General features: G+C 46.3%; 2 protein-coding genes across 2 annotated transcripts; one reads left to right on the plus strand and one right to left on the minus strand.

Moving 5' to 3' along the window:
• The first annotated feature begins 1,064 nt into the window (after window positions 1-1,064).
• Window positions 1,065-2,031, plus strand: LOC133898356 (transmembrane emp24 domain-containing protein p24delta3-like). Its single transcript, XM_062339024.1, has 4 exons — window positions 1,065-1,272; window positions 1,483-1,696; window positions 1,750-1,818; window positions 1,887-2,031. Exons 1-4 carry the CDS (start codon window positions 1,065-1,067, stop codon window positions 2,029-2,031), a joined length of 636 nt encoding a protein of 211 aa, XP_062195008.1.
• A 7,481-nt stretch (window positions 2,032-9,512) lies between these two features.
• On the minus strand, window positions 9,513-11,491 carry LOC133899167 (F-box protein At1g10780-like). The gene is made up of 3 exons (XM_062340129.1): window positions 10,593-11,491; window positions 10,222-10,502; window positions 9,513-10,136 (listed from the first exon to the last, which is right to left on the minus strand). The coding sequence occupies exons 1-3, from the start codon at window positions 11,341-11,343 to the stop codon at window positions 9,900-9,902; spliced, it is 1,269 nt and encodes a 422-aa protein (XP_062196113.1). The 5' UTR covers window positions 11,344-11,491; the 3' UTR covers window positions 9,513-9,899.
• Window positions 11,492-16,289: the final 4,798 nt, after the last annotated feature.

Genomic DNA, 16,289 nt, shown 5'->3' on the forward strand with positions numbered 1-16,289 from the left:
GGTCACCGGAGATGAGAACAAAGCGGGAAGGGCATTTAAGCCTTTTCTATATAATTTCCTTATTTTCCAAGGCTATTCATGTAATCTGGGGTTTGTGCTTCATCTTTAATATAATCCCCTTCCCTTCAGAGAAAAGAAGCCTAGGAATAAACCAAGCATGCCCTGATAGAGTCTCAAAAGTACTATCATGATCACTAGTTTCAGCTCGGAAAGTGTTTCTTCAAACAACGCACATAGTTTTCACATATGTAATCTAACTTTCTAAAGAAATAAGGCGAAATTTGGCACATCACACTGAACTTTGCTGACGTTTGCCATTTCACACTGAACTTGTTATTTAGGTGATGGGCACTGCAACATCGTGGTCATTTGCCATAGGACACTACCGGCATTAATGTTTAATATCCAGCAAGGAGAGGAGAGAGAAATGATGTGAAAAATCTATTTTGCCCACTCCGATTTTTTTGCTTATCTATACTTCTAACCACCGGGACCCACTTGAAAGTATGTTCCTCTTTCTTCTTTGTCCTCCCCTCTCTCGCCCACGCATAGGCACAACAGTTCATCGCCTCCATTTCTTGAGAGTAGAGGCAATCGAGGGTTTTTAAATTATCTCTCTCCAGATTTCTCAAAAAACATATGTTAATGGCGGTAGCGTCCTGTGGCATACGGCAACGAGTTTGCAGCATCCATTAGCTAAATACAATGAGTTTGGTGTGAAATGACAAATGCCTACAAATATCAATATCCTTTGGCAAAATTCGCCTAGAAATAGTGGTGCCTAAAATCTCCGATTGATTTTAGGTGTCTTGAATGCCATTTACTATTTTAACGGTTGTAGTGATTGTTACCGTTGAAGTGTTTCATGCTGTGTGCGAGACGAATACATGAAGGCAAAACGGGGTGCTTGCATTGCATGGACGTCATATACTTGACCCGTCCCAGCTCCCGACTTCCTCGGCAACTCCAGATCCAACCAAACGAGCCCGTCTGGACGAATAACCACGTTGGAGATGTAAAGAGCATTTGACGAATTGACGCAACCTCAGGTAGTGGTAGCATCGATGGGGCGAGGTGGGGCGAGCGCGGTGGCGGCGGTGACGCTGTGGTGGCTTGCGTGGGGCGCCGGGGCGGTGTGGCTGGAGCTGGCGACGACGGCGACCAAGTGCTTGTCCGAGGAGATCCAGTCGAACGCCGTTGTCATCGGCGACTACCCCATCCTCTTCGAGGAGCACCCCGTCCGCCCCATGGTCTCCGCCAAGGTACAAACACGTAACCGAGAATTCGAGATGGATTAAAAAGATAATACTGATGCAAGCACGAATGGGACGCACACCGCTGCGTTGCAGTTCCTCTTCAAACACACACAAACATCACAAGAGCAAATGGATCATAGAGTCCGTTTGCTGATTCGTGTCGTTGAGGCAAATATGCAGTGATCGTGCATTACCACTGCAGTTTCTTCCTGGATTGTTCTTGCAGGTGACGGGGACGTCCTACACCACGCCGACAAAGTTACCCATGGCCAGTTTGCGTTTACCACGGCACAATCTGGGATCTACCTCGCCTGCTTCTGGGCGGAGAGTGTGGAAAAGGGCATGGTGATCAACCTCAATCTTGACTGGAGAGTTGGGATCGCAGCGAAAGATTGGGACTCTATTGCTAACAAAGAAAAGCTTGAGGTGAGCACAGTGGGATCAAGGAATCTAACATGCCAATGTAAACATTTTCCCAATCTGAATTTCATACTCTAGAGCTTGTCAAACTAGAAATGGCTGTTCAAGCAATCCATGGAAACTTAGACCACCTTAGATCAAAGTAAGTAAGCTTAAGTCACATTTTATACATTTACGACGGTCTAGATGACAAGTTGGTTCTCGATGCAGAGAAGCGGACATGAGAGATGTGAGCGAGTGCACGCATGTTAAGATCACATGGCTGAGCCTTATGTCCTTTGCTGTCTGTATCACAGTCTCAGTTTTGCAATTGTGTCATCTTAAACGGTTCTTCCGAAGGAAGAAACTCATCTAGACAACGCTTGTAAAGTAGTTGGGGAAAAACATACTACAAGTACTGGCTTGAGATGAGATCTGGAATTTTTTCTGGTGTATAAAGCAATTCTGTGATTAGAGTTGGTAACATTTTTGGCCTAGCATGTGGATTTAAAGAGGTACACATAAAATGAGTTACATGTTCATTTTGCTCTTGTTGACGGAAGAGAATATGTCTTCCACGAACGAAGTGCGGCGAGAGTCTCATCTAGAGAGGAGACTCAAGTTTGAAAAAGAAGAAGTAGAGAGGAAAAAGAACCAAAAACGTATTGATGGTCAAAAAGATTGGACCCCTAGCCTGATAGTCATGGGTTTGTATTTATAGTGTCGTTTAGGGTGTAAATGTGCAAGCATACCCTTACAGAGATAGCGATACAAACTATTACTATACCACAGGGACCTAAGGCCGATCGAATCGTATAGCATAGGCTTAGGTACGATGCATTTACCCTTAATCAGAAGATATTATCTACTATAGCAATACAATTGTGCAATTGGCTCTAACGCAGTGGTACTCAACCGGTCGCCTATTGCGGCACCGCTATCCAAGGTGTCAGTCCGGCTCCCACTTACGCTGGAATGTCAGGGTGGCTACTACTTGCACCGGCATTAACTGTCAATCACTTCATGTCAGGCCAGTTGCCTTTGGTGATCTCCTTTTGTTGATATCCCTTCCGAAGACTAGATTCTTCCCCTGTCTCGAGAGGCGATGGCTGAAGGAGCTCACGGCCTTCGAAAGCCTTAGCTTCTGAAGGGAATCTGGAGTCCAAGAGCTTCGGAAAAGCTCTTGACAGCATCCCCTTAGTATTATCTATGGGCTGAGATATTTCCCTCAATAGTACCCCTCATCTGCTCACCCCGAGGTGTGGAGGGGCGAGCAGATGTAGAAAGAACTATCTTTAGCCTAGCCTCATAGCCAGGATATTCTAATATAACTTCTAATCGTTGAAGATCCTCTCGGTGATGATTGTAAGCGATGGTGACGAAGCCAAATGGAGAGGGCGTAACCCGGAGAAAACTATGTGATCCAAAGTACAATGACGAGAGTTGGAGATGTGGTAGACATTGGAGCCAAAGGCTGTCGAGGTTCGAACAGAGGCGATGCGCTCCAGAGCCCTTGCTAAGGCCAAAGGCATAGAGGTGTTGGAGCCACATGCCGTTGAGGTTTGAGCAGAGGCAATGCGCTTTGGAGGCCATGCCGAGGACGGAGGTGTTGGAGTTGAAGGCTATCGAGGTTTGAGAGGAGGCAATGAGCTCTAGAGCTCGTGCTGAGGTCAGAGGCATAAAGGTGTTAGAGTCGAAGGTGTCGAAGTTTGAACGAAAATGTGCTCTCGAGCCCATGCTGAGGCCGAAAGCGTAGAGGTGTTGGAGCTGAAGGCCATCGAGGTTCGAGCGGAGGCAATGTGCTCCGAAGCCCATGCTGAGATCGGAAGCGTAGAGGTGTTGGAGTCAAAGGCCATCGAGGTTCGAACGGAGATAATGCGCTTCGGAGCCCATGCCGATGTTGGAGGCGTAGAGGTGTTGGAGCCAAAGACCGTCGAGGTTCAAACAGACATAATGTGCTCTGAAGCCCATGCTGAGGTTGGGGGCGTCGAGGTGTTGGAGCCAAAGGCCATCGAGGTTTGAATGGAGGCAATGTGCTCTGAAGCCCATGCTGAGGCCGGAGGCATAGAGGCGTTTGAGCCGAAGGCCGTTTGAAGCCCTGCGGTGGTCAGAGCAAGCTCTTCAGCTTCTCTGATGGCGAGCCTTTTGCCATTTGAACCGTCATAATGGAGATCGTGTGCAGAGGCAAGATATTCTCCCCGTTTTTTGGCACAAGTGCTTAATGGCGTGTGGTAATGTTAGTGCGTCTGACGGGGTAATGCACCGGTTCTCCTAGGTCTTGTGCTAGTTGCCTTTGCATGCACCAAAAGGGATTCAACTAATAAATGTGACGGGATGTGTATACAAAAAACTAAGGTGCTGCTGCAGGGAGTTGCTGCGTGTGCATGGAATTGACCGGGATGTGGCCACGGCCCCTTAGGATAATAATTGGAAGGCCACGGCACGATACCCGTGGTGGTTATGTTTCCTTCCTTAGGCGTGCGCAAACAATTGGTTTGGCTATAAAGGTTGGGGTCGACCCAGTTGATCCTTCATTGCTGTGTAAGGGAGCAATTCTTCTTCAATTTGATCATGGCGTCCTCCTCATCATCATTTGAGATGTCAATGATTTTGACTGGCTCGACTGGGGTGAGGTCACTGCTAGCACCAGTGCCAGATCCGTATGTAGTGGTGCCTCTGGGGGTGAGCGGTCCCGCTGGCGTATTTGCAAGGTTAGAGTCAGCCAATATCATGCTTCCATCCTTGCAGAGAAAACCACCCCCCTCCACTCCATCTCGATCTCTAATCCGATTGGTCGCTCTAGTTGAGATTATCAATATCATGACAATGAAGAGGATGTCAATTGGGATCTTTTAGAGAAGGAGATCAACGAGGAAGAGAAGGCAGAAGCGAAGAAGAAGGCAGCCCAGGTGGAGAAGAAGAAGGCCAAGGGGAAAGGAGGGAAGGCCGTGGAAGAGTCCTCTTCGTCCTCGTCCTCTGACAACGTGGGGCTGGATACTGCATTAGCCTCCGCAGTGGTAGGCCTTAGATGAAGCACATACACCGCTTCATGCGCCGCTGTTAGGGCTTGTACCTTTCTTCCCAGTCAATCCTTTTAGTCCTGAGTAGTCCAGATACTAGGAACTCGGGAAGGCAAAGTATCTTTTGGATGTAAAATTTATTAATATAACTAAGTCCTTGGGTCCACTTTGTGTTTCTTCTTCTTTGTCCCTTTGATCGAAGTGTATGGTGATCCTTCGGATATACAGCCAGACATTTTTGTTTGTATGTACCTAAGCTCCAGTGCATTACCTTCCTTGGCCCCCTCGCATGCAGCGGTTGTTAGCGGTCGGAGAGTACAATTGTATGTATTTTTGTGTTTTAGGGGCGACTAGAGTGATGTCTTACACAGGTTTAAACCTCAATGCAACCAAGGTAGGTGTCATCGATGTACAGAGGGTTTGGATCCCAACGTCTTTGGCGGGGGATAGTGACCTCATCGTTCCTGGCGGAGGAGGTCTAGCCGATAGTGGGGCCATGAGAAGGGCTCTTTGATGGAGGCGAGGTAGTTTTAGAGCCTAGTGGCGGTGGATGGAGGTGAAGCGAACGATTAAGGCTAAGGGAGGCAGTTTGCGACCCCCTCAGTCCTTGCTGCCACAAGGTTCCAGCATGACACAAATATTCTTCTATATGATGCCAGCACAAACTTCTCTCCAAATTTATTCCAAATTTTTGACTCAAAGCAATCTATTCGGAGCCCGTTGGCAATTGCTGGAGGTGAAACCGATGGCTAGGCCGAGGGAGGCGGTCTGCAACCCTCTCAGCCCTTAGCCATGGCAAGGCTCTGGTGGCAGGGCCATCCGGCGCCCTACAGTGGTTACCAGAGGTGAAACTGATGGCTAGACCGAGGGAGGCAGTTTGCGACCCCCTCGACCCTTAGCCTTAGCGAGGCTCTAAAGCTAGGGCTATCTGGAAACCAACATAAGTTGCCGAAGGTGAAACCGATGGCTAGGCCTTTATAACATTGATGTTATGCCTTCAACTTTGCTGGAGGGTTTTCCGTACCACTACAACATCGGGGCTTACACCTTCAACCTGTCTAACGGTTTCTTTATACCTCTAAGACATCAGGGCTTACGCCTATGACCTGTCGGAGGGTTTTCAATACCTCTATGGCATCGAGGCTTTCACCTATGACCTGACGGAGGGTTTCTTTGTACCTCTATGGCATCGGGGCTTTCACCTACAACCTGTCGGAGGGTTTCTTTGTATCTCTATGACATCGAGGCTTACGCCTATGACCTGTTGGAGGGTTTTCAGTACCTTTAAGGCATCGAGGCTTTCGCCTACGACCAGCCGAAGAGTTTCTTTGTACCTCTACGGCATCAGGGCTTTCACCTACGACCTGTCGGAGGGTTTCTTTGTACCTCTACGACATCGAGGCTTATGTCTACGACCTGTCGGAGGGTTTTTCTTACCTCTACGATATCGGTGTTTACGCCTGACCTATTGGAGGGTTTTTAGTACCTCTATGGCATTGGGGTTTTCATCTACAACTTGTTAAAGGGTTTCTTTGTACCTCTACGACATCGGAGCTTATGCCTACGACCTATCGGAGGGTTTTTAGTACCTCTACGGCATTGGAGCTTTCGCCTACGACCTTGCGGAGGGTTTCTTTATACCTCTATGACATCGGGGATTACCCCTATGATCTGTCAAAGGATTTTCAAGGTATCTCTGCTACCGAGCACATGCCATCGATGGGGGAGGTTTTTTATGATGTCCCCGCCACCGAGTCTAAGCCATCGGTGAGTAGGTTTTCTTTAAGATGTCTTCACCACCGAGGCTAAGCCATCGGTGGGGAGGTTTTTAAGATATCTCCACCATCGAGGCTAGGCCATTGGTGGAGAGGTTTTTTTTAAGATGTCTCCGCCATCGAGGATAGGCAATTGGTGGGGAGGTTTTTTTTTAAGATGTCTCCACCAGCAACACTAAACCATCGGTGGGAGATTTTTAATCTTTATGCCTTATTTTAGCTAAGATATAACTTAAGTCTTGACTATAGATATAACTTAGGCTTTACTGTTTATTGTTTGAACAGAGATATAACTTAACTCTTATGGTATCTTGTTGCTACCTAGCAGCTATCTGTCGTGGAGACTTTCAATCAGATAAGGTAGCTACTTTCAAAGTACGGTGACTTTGTCGTATAAATACTAACTAGCTAGGTAAGCTATTGCTAGGTGGTCATAACTGAATGTATCTTTGCCAAAAAGAGGCCTCCATAGTAAGGTTAAAGGCCAGGAAGAACTACGCAGCCTGAAGACGATAGAATGGTTGGCTTCTCCGGCCTAGGTTACCTACCGAAGGGTGTGGGCTGCATGGGCATCCGGAGGACCCAAAGCCCTATTGCCAGAGCCCTGCACCTCTTCACTACGGCCAATCTCACATGTGTCGAACCGATGGGGAAGGCATGTTGTGGGCCCCAACTGCTCCGAAGGCTCAGGTGGGGCCCCCTACATTGGAGGCTTGCCAAACTCTATTTATGGCTAGGGTCTTTTCACGACTCAGTCCTCATAACAGGCTGAAGGGGGCTTGGTAAGGCCCGGCCGCCCACCTGGCAGCCCGCTACACGACCCCTGGGTCGCCTATCGCCAGCTTTTTTCCCTTGCTCCCATCTATCTCTTAAGGTAATCCTCCCGAAAAGCTATGAGGTTTCGACAGTTGTCTATATTATGGCCACGTTTTGGTCCGTGCAGGATGCACCAGTACCATTCTGGTGGTTCCAGAGCTTGTGGTCGATGCCAAGGGTGTCGGCGAGATCTACACCCCTTGGGGCCGGTGGTCTCCCTAGAGCCTGCTTCCCCGCAGGGAGGCCGTTGGGGCCGCCAGGCAACCAAGCTCTCAAAGAACACTGGCTCGATGAAGGTTCCCTAGGCATCATCACAGGAGGCGTCTAAGGGTCGGGCCCACGCATGAGTGCCCCTAGGCACGAGCACCCAGAACCATTGGAGGACAGACTGTCTGGCTGCAGCCTCGGCTGTAACCCTCTGGGATGCGACAGGGTCCTTGTTGCGCCACTGTTGGAACATCCCTGCGTCGGCTTGGGCCTTCATGCCAACCCAAGTTTTTGGGTCGATGGTGGTCGGATGGTTGCTGTTCCGCATAGCTGTGGGACTGGTGGGTGCACATGGTGTGCCCGATCGCGGTTGCCATGCATACGTTTACATGGGTGCAACGATGGAAACGACTGCTTGGGGAAGCACCTTAGTGGTCTTTGATGGTGTCCTACCTCCCCTAGAACTTCAATGTTCACCTACCCACAGACGGTGCGATGTTGACGGAAGCGAAGATGTCTTCAAACGAACAAAATGCGGTGAGAGTCTCTTCTAGAGAGGAGACTCAAGCTTGAATAAGTAGAGGGGAGGAAGAACCAAAAACGTGTTGATAGTCAAAAAGATTGGTCCCCTGGTCTGATAACCATAGGTCTGTATTTATATTGTCGTTCAGAGATAGCGATTAAAAAATCATTATATCACAGGGGCCTAGGGCCAGTCAAATCGCACAACATGGGCTTAGGTAGGATGCATTTATCTCAGAAAATATTATCTACTATGACAATACAATGGTACAATTGGCCCTAAGGGCGTGGTACTCAACTGGTCGTCTATTGCGACGCTGCACTGTCCAAGGTGTCAGCTGGCTCCCACTTGCGCTATGATATCAGGAAGGCCACAACTTGCACCAGCATTAACTGCATGTCACTTCATGTCAGACCAGTTACCTTTGGTGTTCTCCTTTTGCTGATATTGTTTTCGGAGGCTAGCTTATTCCCCTGTCCCGAGAGATGGTGGCCGGAGGGGTTCACGGCCTTTGGAAATCTTAGCTTCTGCACTCTTGACAGCATTACCTTAGTATTATACGTGGGCTGATATATTTCACCAACAACTCTTATATTGTTTGCGTCCATACCCTCACTGTTTGATAAGTAGTCCTTTTCCATTGATGTGTCAAATACTTACGGTTTGGGTTCTAAATTTCCAAAACATGATCTTTGGTGCCAGCACATACTATTAGGGAATAAGTCATTCCAAGGGTCCCTTCATTTAGTAGGATTGTAGGGATGTCAAGATGCAGATCAATAAGTTATCTTGTCTGGGTATGTTCGTTAGTTGTCTTCCTGCAAGTGGATGGTGCTAATTTGGATTGTGGGATATTCCCCAACAATGGTAAATTGGTTCTCCATTGAATATCTAGAATTTTTCATTGATGTGCCACATTATTGACAAGCAATTTCTACTGCAAGATTGAAGTCACTGTCACTAGATTGCAATTCTGTCGATAATGCCAATCAGCTATTGAATACAACAAAAGTAGTAGTGTGCGCCGAAGGGATCATCGCAGGGGCAGCGCTGGTGAAAGTTTGAATCCACATCGGCGGTGGAACCCATCGGCCAATCGGTAGTGTAGCAAAAGATTGCTAAGTCCATGATTAATCCTTTTGTTTTGGAAATTCTGATAGCTAACATAGTACCAATGTTTACAAATCCGTTCGGACCTCGAAAACCGCCCACTGGTGGTAAACTAGGGTTACCGCGGTAACCATACAGTAATTCGGTGGAATTCAGTAGAAACCGATCAAATTTCTTTAAATTTTCAAAAAAAAATAAAGTTTGAGTGAGTTTGATCGGTAATCGCTTGATTTATGAATACGGTGTTGACCAAATCGTCCGGTAACCACAAACTAAACGGTTACCAACAATAAATTAAACCCTACATAGTACAGAGTATAACATTAATTCAACCCAATAACCACTGAAATCAACCATATATTTTTAGATCTGGACCCTCTACAGTACTGCAGTAATACAGAGGATCTCTATCCCTCCCTCCTATATTTTTGCATCGGTCTAGGCTCTATTCAATGATCTAAATGTTTAAATCAAGCATAGTTAGAGGTACAGCAACAAACCAAAGGAGTTTATTACATTTCAGGAAACAAAGAACAGTGCAGTTTCCAAGCACATAGCTTAGGCTAGTGAAAAATAGAGCCAAATTGACTTCTAGGCGTAAGCACAAAGCTTAGACTAGTGAAAAATAGAACCAAATTGACTTCTAGGCGTGCTGAAGTGCTGATAGATTCCAGGTACAACAAACAGCACAATCAAACCTCCAATAAAATTGTCCTAAACAAACACCATTGAGTAAAAATTGCATGTGTTCAGCCGCAACTCACTTGAAGAATGGCACTATGCAGCACCTCTTCTATTCTATGCACACTCTCCCGCTATTCATGTACGTGAACTTGCAAATCTCTTCAAAGAAATCATCAGCGGCCGCATGGCAATTCTTCATCTGCGAGATCCTAATGACCATCCTCCGCAGCCTCGCACTGTACCTGACAAGGGACTCAAGGGTGCTCAGCTTCTTCTCAGCATTCAGAGGTGAGCGCACGGTGACCAGGACCTCTTCCAAGCAAGGTATCGCGAACCGTGAATCCAACTGCATTGGCAGAGCAAAATTAGATATGGCATCCACCAACCTAGAGTAAAACATTACGATTTACAAGCAGGATGACATGACCCACATTTTTCAAGCTGTTCTTCTGGCAAAGAGCGGCGAACATGGCACCATGGATCTCAAACTTGCGAAGCTTCAGGTGGCTGTTGAAGAACTCTACGAGGTCGACCTCCGGGAATGGCTGGAGCGTATCGAAATCACCGCAGAACTCAATCTTCATCAGCAGGTGCCTCACCTCGCTCGCGCACAGCAGCACCGAGCTGATGGCTCCCCAGCTCCACTGGACGCCGCGCAGCGAGAGCTGCTCCAACTCCGGAAGATTTCCCGTCTCCACATGGTACACCCTACCTAAACCATTCCACGAATAGATCAGGCAATGTGAAACGGACCAGATCGGTTTTGCAGAGGAACGCATAAGGGCTTCCGGCCGAATCGTACCAGTGTTCTTGGAGATAGTGAAGTGTTTGAGACGGTCGCCGCCTCGCAGCGAGATCCAGCTGAAGCCCTGAACCTCAAGGGACTCGACGCGGGGCGCGGCGAGCTTGAGGGAGCAGTTGCCAGGGCCGACGAAGTCGAGCCGGCACCGCTCGAGCAGGGCGAGCGAGATGGCCGCCTCACCGGCGCACTCGCACCCGAGCAGGGAGAGGTCAGTGAGGTTGGGGCACGCGGCGACGGCGCCGTTGACCGCGGTGTCCCCAAGCACGGCGCCGACGATCTCCAGCACGCGGAGCCACTCCATCCGCCCCCACGCGGGCGGGCGCGACATCGTCAGCCCCCACAGTCTGAGCTCCTCGAGGCCCGCGTTCACCCCGATGCAGTCCAGGTGGCCCCACTTGTCGGCGTCGGCGGAGTCCACCCGCAGCTCGAGCACACGCAGCGTGGCGCTCCGCGCCGCGAGCCACGTCGGCAGCAGCGCGGTGGAGAATGGGCAGTAGACGACGAGCTCCTCGAGCCGCGCGGCGGCGTCGACCATCCGGCCGATGGCGTCGTCGGCCGCGGCCACCACGCCTCCAGGAGCCGCGCCGTCGAAGGCGCCTCGCGGGAAGTAGAGCGCCGGGAGGAAGGGCACGCTGTCGCGCCAGCAGCGGGAGACGCCGGCGCAGGCCGCGATGTCGCAGGCGTTGCTCAGCTGCGAGAGGATGCGCTGCACGACGCCGTCGGGGAGCGCGTCCATGCCACCGTACTCCATGCTCTCGGCGGAACGCCGGACGGCGGCAGCCGAGAAGGGGGGATCGGCGCGGATCAGGTGCGGTGCGGCGAGGGGAGCGTGTGCAAATCGTGTGGAGAGGGGAGGGCTCGAAATTTAAGAGGGGCTGGGAAATGGAGGTGGGGCCGTGGGGGAGGAGCCGCGCGGCGTGGGATGGGAAGGAGGGAGGTGGGGCAGCGATTTGGATTTCGAAATTCTGGCCACCGTTCGGAAGGATTTTGCGGGCGTTCGAAACCTTGGATTGGTGGGGAGGTTTTCGGTTTCGTTTAGTGTGTTGCGTGGGGTATTTGTTTTTAGCCGCTCACACATCCGCTGAACGGACGAAATCTTTATCCTCTAGTTATTTAATTTACCGACCGTCAGACTTATAAAAAATCACATATTTAACTGTTCAACGAACGAGAATTTATTGTTTCTCGTTAAACGGGCGATCGTAGATTAGACTTGCAATTTTTTAAATAGTCATATATTCTTGATAATATTAAAAAATAAAATTTATAAAAAAAATTGTAGCTATTCCATCAACACAGAAACGATCACACCTACCAAGATCTGTGCTAGGTGCATGTGGGCTTTATCTTTACTCGGCTATTCTCATTTAGAGATAAAAACGGACAGCAACGGTCGGAAAAACCCTTAACCGTTTTTACTTTCATATTTTCTCAACTGAACGGAAACGGAAACGGGATATGCAAAAATAGGAACAATCGGGACATAATCGGAGGGTCGAAAATGAACCATTTAGATCGGGAAAATATCGGTATCGTTCAGGATTCAAAAACGCAAAATGAAAACACCGACCCACATAACCATCAAAACAGATCAACATGTATAAGTTTAACATGATATTTGAACAACACAAAACTAATTAATTTAACGAACTGATCCAATCAGTAAGTCACGTGGAAATCAAAAATGTCATATAATTTTTCGATTCACATGACATATCATTTTTATCAATACTTGACAAAGAAAAGTGAATAACTGTTGAGAAAAAGCTTAACAAAAAGAATAGAAAAAGAAAAGAAACTACAGTGGAGCGTTTTCTCCTACCTGCCACCTTTTTGCCAAGAGCCCAATAGGCTATCCTCACATCGGCAACAACAGAGTAGCCCAGCCTGCTGGGAGCAATGGGCCGCTCAACCAAACTAGTACGGATGAGGCGCTGGGTAGATGCGTTAGGATGGGCTGCTCAGAAAAACGGGATAAAAACGGGAATGAAAAACAGGACATCTCGGATTTTCTCGAGAAAAACAAAAACGGACGAAAAATGTTCCAATCATTTCTGTTCCGTTTCCGTGAAGCTTGTCATGTTTCCATATTATTTCCATTTTTGTCCGCAAATATGGAAACGATCCGAAAAAAACAGAAAACAATCCAGACAGGATAGATTTATCCGTACCGTTTGCATCCCTATTCTCATTTCGAACAGGGAAAATTTTGCTCCGATTAGCATGCAGCAGAGAGAAATGGGGCTAGGTGAAATCTTGGCTGCATCTAGAGGGCTGCACCTAGAGAAATTCTGGCATGAAAGCAGTTGTTCCAAAAGATTGAGCCGTAGAATTTTTTTTGCAAAAGTACATGATTTGACCAAATTCACTGGAAATTATGGACTTAGGGGACTATTGAAGAGAACCATACATGTTTGCGATTATTTTGCAAAAACTACATGTTTAACGAATTTCATTCCCTATCCCATACATGTTTGAGATGGAGACCAGTGAGGGAGAGCGTGGACTCCATCTCCCGTTCCATCTGCAACCCAGTCGCTCGATCTCAGCACCTATTGCTCGCGCGCGCACCCTCTCTTCTTTTTCGTCTATAGTTTGTGTCTCTCTTGCTCGCTGCTATTGGGCCCACGTGTAAGATGACGAGACGGAGAACAAACATAACAAAATATATTGTTTTGCACGCTTCACGCGACGGTGGCCGCTGAGTAAGGCTTGGCCAGCGAGGTTTAGAGTTTGGCTGGAGATTTTTAGAATTATCGGTATGCTTTTCAGTTCAGAGGAATGTTTGGGAAAATAGGCTAGACCTAAGGTTGGGGTGCGCGAGGTGGCGGGAGAGTGGCGGTAGAGGATGGTTGGTAGGCTTGTGTCTAGGCAAGAGGTATAAGGATGTTAAGTTAGCGTGGCAAAAGATGACATCAATGAATCCAGTGATAAGAGCACCATCAGAGATAGATATGGACGGGTATCAGAGGAGCTGAACATTAGAGAAGGAGGTTGAAAAAAAAGTTCCATCATTGGATCCGCATCTAACAGTCATGGGTGCCAATTGGGAAAAAAACAAAAACAGACACATGATCATTAGCATCCGCCATTATTTTGTGCAAAAGTCGTCACAAAATATACAGTTCCTCTGCTACCACCCCTTAAATCTGTATTTTTACGGGAAGCCAATCAGAACATATGCAGGTTCGTGAAATGTAGTATCTTGTTGTATATATAAGAGCCCATGCGAGGTTTCACAAGAATTTCAAAAAAAAAAAAAGATTCAATTGGCTTGAGTTTTGTAAACTGCCGCGCCCGGCAGACATCTTTGGCTCTTGACTCCTGAGTTTCTCCGTGCACAAATCGTCTGAAATAAACTGCATGCTTTCGTCTCCTAAGAACATAGTTGTGTGGCTATCGGAATACCCCGAAACTGGTTTCATCGTACCGTGATCGACCAACGATGATTGCTTCTGCGACTTGTGCAGGCGCACAGGCATAGCACGGTTCAGCCTTTTTTTTTTAATAAAGGAATAATATTTATTCCGGTCTTTACACAGAGTTATGCATGCAGCCGTTCATTATTACAAGGTTTAACAAAATATCCAGTATTCCGGATGGATTAAGCAAAGACAGGAGTGAATAAAAAAGCTCGAACCAAGTCAAGCAGAAAGTCTATTACTAAACAACCAACCATATCAGACGTAAATTTCCATCGTTATCGATTCCATTTTTCGACATGCGTCCTTTATAAGAGACCGATCCTCCGTCTTTTTAAGCAAAGACCAAAAACGAATCCAATAAATGCCCTGAAAAGAACCTGCATGGAAGAGTGAACTTTTGACCTGTTAAAAACCACATCATTTCGACTTAACCAAATAGCCCAACAAAGAGCACTAGCTCCAACCAAAGTGAGGTTTTTAAAATCTTGACTTATCCCATTAAGCCAACTATCAAACATATTGGAGACACTAGTTGATGGATTTAAGCCAAACGTAACCTTAACCACACGTCAAATAAATTTAGCAGAGTGACATTCGAAAAAAAGATGTTGTATTATTTCCTCATGATGACAAAAACAACATATGGTACTTCCTTCCCAACGTTGTTTTGCTAAATTATCTTTAGTTAGAGTCTTTCCATTAAACAAAAACTATAAGAACACTTTAATCTTTAGTGATAGATTTAGCTGTCAAAGATATAAGTTGTTTGGAATGACGAACTCGCTAATCAAAGATCTATACATCGATCAGACCGAGAATCTTCCAAGTTGATGTAAAGACTATTGAAACATATCACGACTATCATTAAGCTGTATAGAAGCCAACTTATGAAGCAAGTCATTCCAAGCTGTCATATTATTTTCAATCAGTGTTCTTCTAAAGGCAATATTGAGAGGTCTTGTCCTAAAAACATCTGCAATCGTGGCATTTTTCCTGTATGCAATTTGAAATAAAGATGAATATTGTTGTTTGAGAGATGTTTGTCCTAGCCAAACGTCCTCCCAAAATCTTATCAGATTCTCATTATTTAATGTAAAGGATCCCAACCTAAGGAAATCATGTTTGACAGCCATAAGATCAGTGCAAAATTGAGAATCTCCAGGTTTATGCTCCACTTGAGCAATTGTTTTGTTTCTCAGATATTTATTTCTTAAAAGGTCTTGCCACACCCCTTCTGCATTTATCAACTTAAAAAGCCATTTACTAAGTAAGCATTTATTTTGTAGTTCTAAGTTGAGGATACCTAATCCTCCTTGATCCTTAGGTGTACAAAGAATGCTCCATTTCGCAAGTCTATATTTTTTTTTGTGCCCATCAGATTACCAAAAGAAACAAGAACGATAGTAATTCAATTTCTCTAGAATCCCTTTAGGCACTTGAAAGAAAGAAAGCATGAACATGGGTAGGCTACTTAAAACCGAATTTATAAGAACAAGATGTCTCCTTTCCAACAACTCAATTTCCTCTAGAATCTCTCTTCAATTTCTTCCCACTCCTTATTTAAAAGTCTTTTATGATACATTGAAATGCCTAAGTATTTAAAAGAGAAAGAGCCGGATTTACAACCAAAAATCTGTGAATATTCAGCCTCATAATCTTTTGCTTTACCGTAACAGAAAGAGCCGGATTTACAACCAAAAATTTGTGAATATTCGGCCTCATAATCTTTTGCTTTACCGTAACAAAACATTTCACTTTTATGGAAATTTATTTTCAAACCTGAAAGCTGCTTAACAGCACATAGCAAGAGCTTCATATTTTTGACATGATCTAAATTATGATCCATAAAGAGAATAGTATCATTCGCGATTGGAAGATAGAGAGACAATTTTCAACAAAGTTAGGGATGACACCAGCAATTTGCCCCTCCTCTTTAGCTCGCTCAATAAGAATGGCCAACATATCCACAATCACATTAAACAAGATTGAGATAGGGGGTCTCCTTATCTCAGACCCTTTTTAGTTTGAAAATAATGTCATATGTCATCATTGACTTTTATCCCTACACTCCCTCCAGAAACCACATGTTCTATCCATTTACACCATGTGGGGGAGAAACCTTTCATTAGTAGAGTTTGTTGTAAAAAAGTCCACCTAACCTTATCATATACTTTCTCAAAATCCAATTTAATAATAACCTCATCCATTTTTTTCCTATACATCTCATGGATAGTTTCATGCAAGATCACAGCACCTTCCATAATAAACCTCC

Source organism: Phragmites australis, chromosome 18 (assembly GCF_958298935.1).
Source record: "Phragmites australis chromosome 18, lpPhrAust1.1, whole genome shotgun sequence".
In the NCBI taxonomy this organism is placed as follows: Eukaryota; Viridiplantae; Streptophyta; class Magnoliopsida; order Poales; family Poaceae; genus Phragmites; species Phragmites australis.

Coding starts and splice junctions, on each gene's coding strand:
- LOC133899167 (XM_062340129.1), bottom strand. CDS start 11,343: ATGGAGTACGGTGGCATGGACGCGCTCCCCGACGGCGTCGTGCAGCGC. Junction 10,503..10,592: donor CACTATCTCCAAGAACACTG/GTACGATTCGGC, acceptor GGAATGGTTTAG/GTAGGGTGTACCATGTGGAG. Junction 10,137..10,221: donor AGAAGAACAGCTTGAAAAAT/GTGGGTCATGTC, acceptor CTGCCAATGCAG/TTGGATTCACGGTTCGCGAT.
- LOC133898356 (XM_062339024.1), top strand. CDS start 1,065: ATGGGGCGAGGTGGGGCGAGCGCGGTGGCGGCGGTGACGCTGTGGTGG. Junction 1,697..1,749: donor CTTGAGGTGAGCACAGTGGG/ATCAAGGAATCT, acceptor TGAATTTCATAC/TCTAGAGCTTGTCAAACTAG. Junction 1,819..1,886: donor TTAGACCACCTTAGATCAAA/GTAAGTAAGCTT, acceptor TTCTCGATGCAG/AGAAGCGGACATGAGAGATG.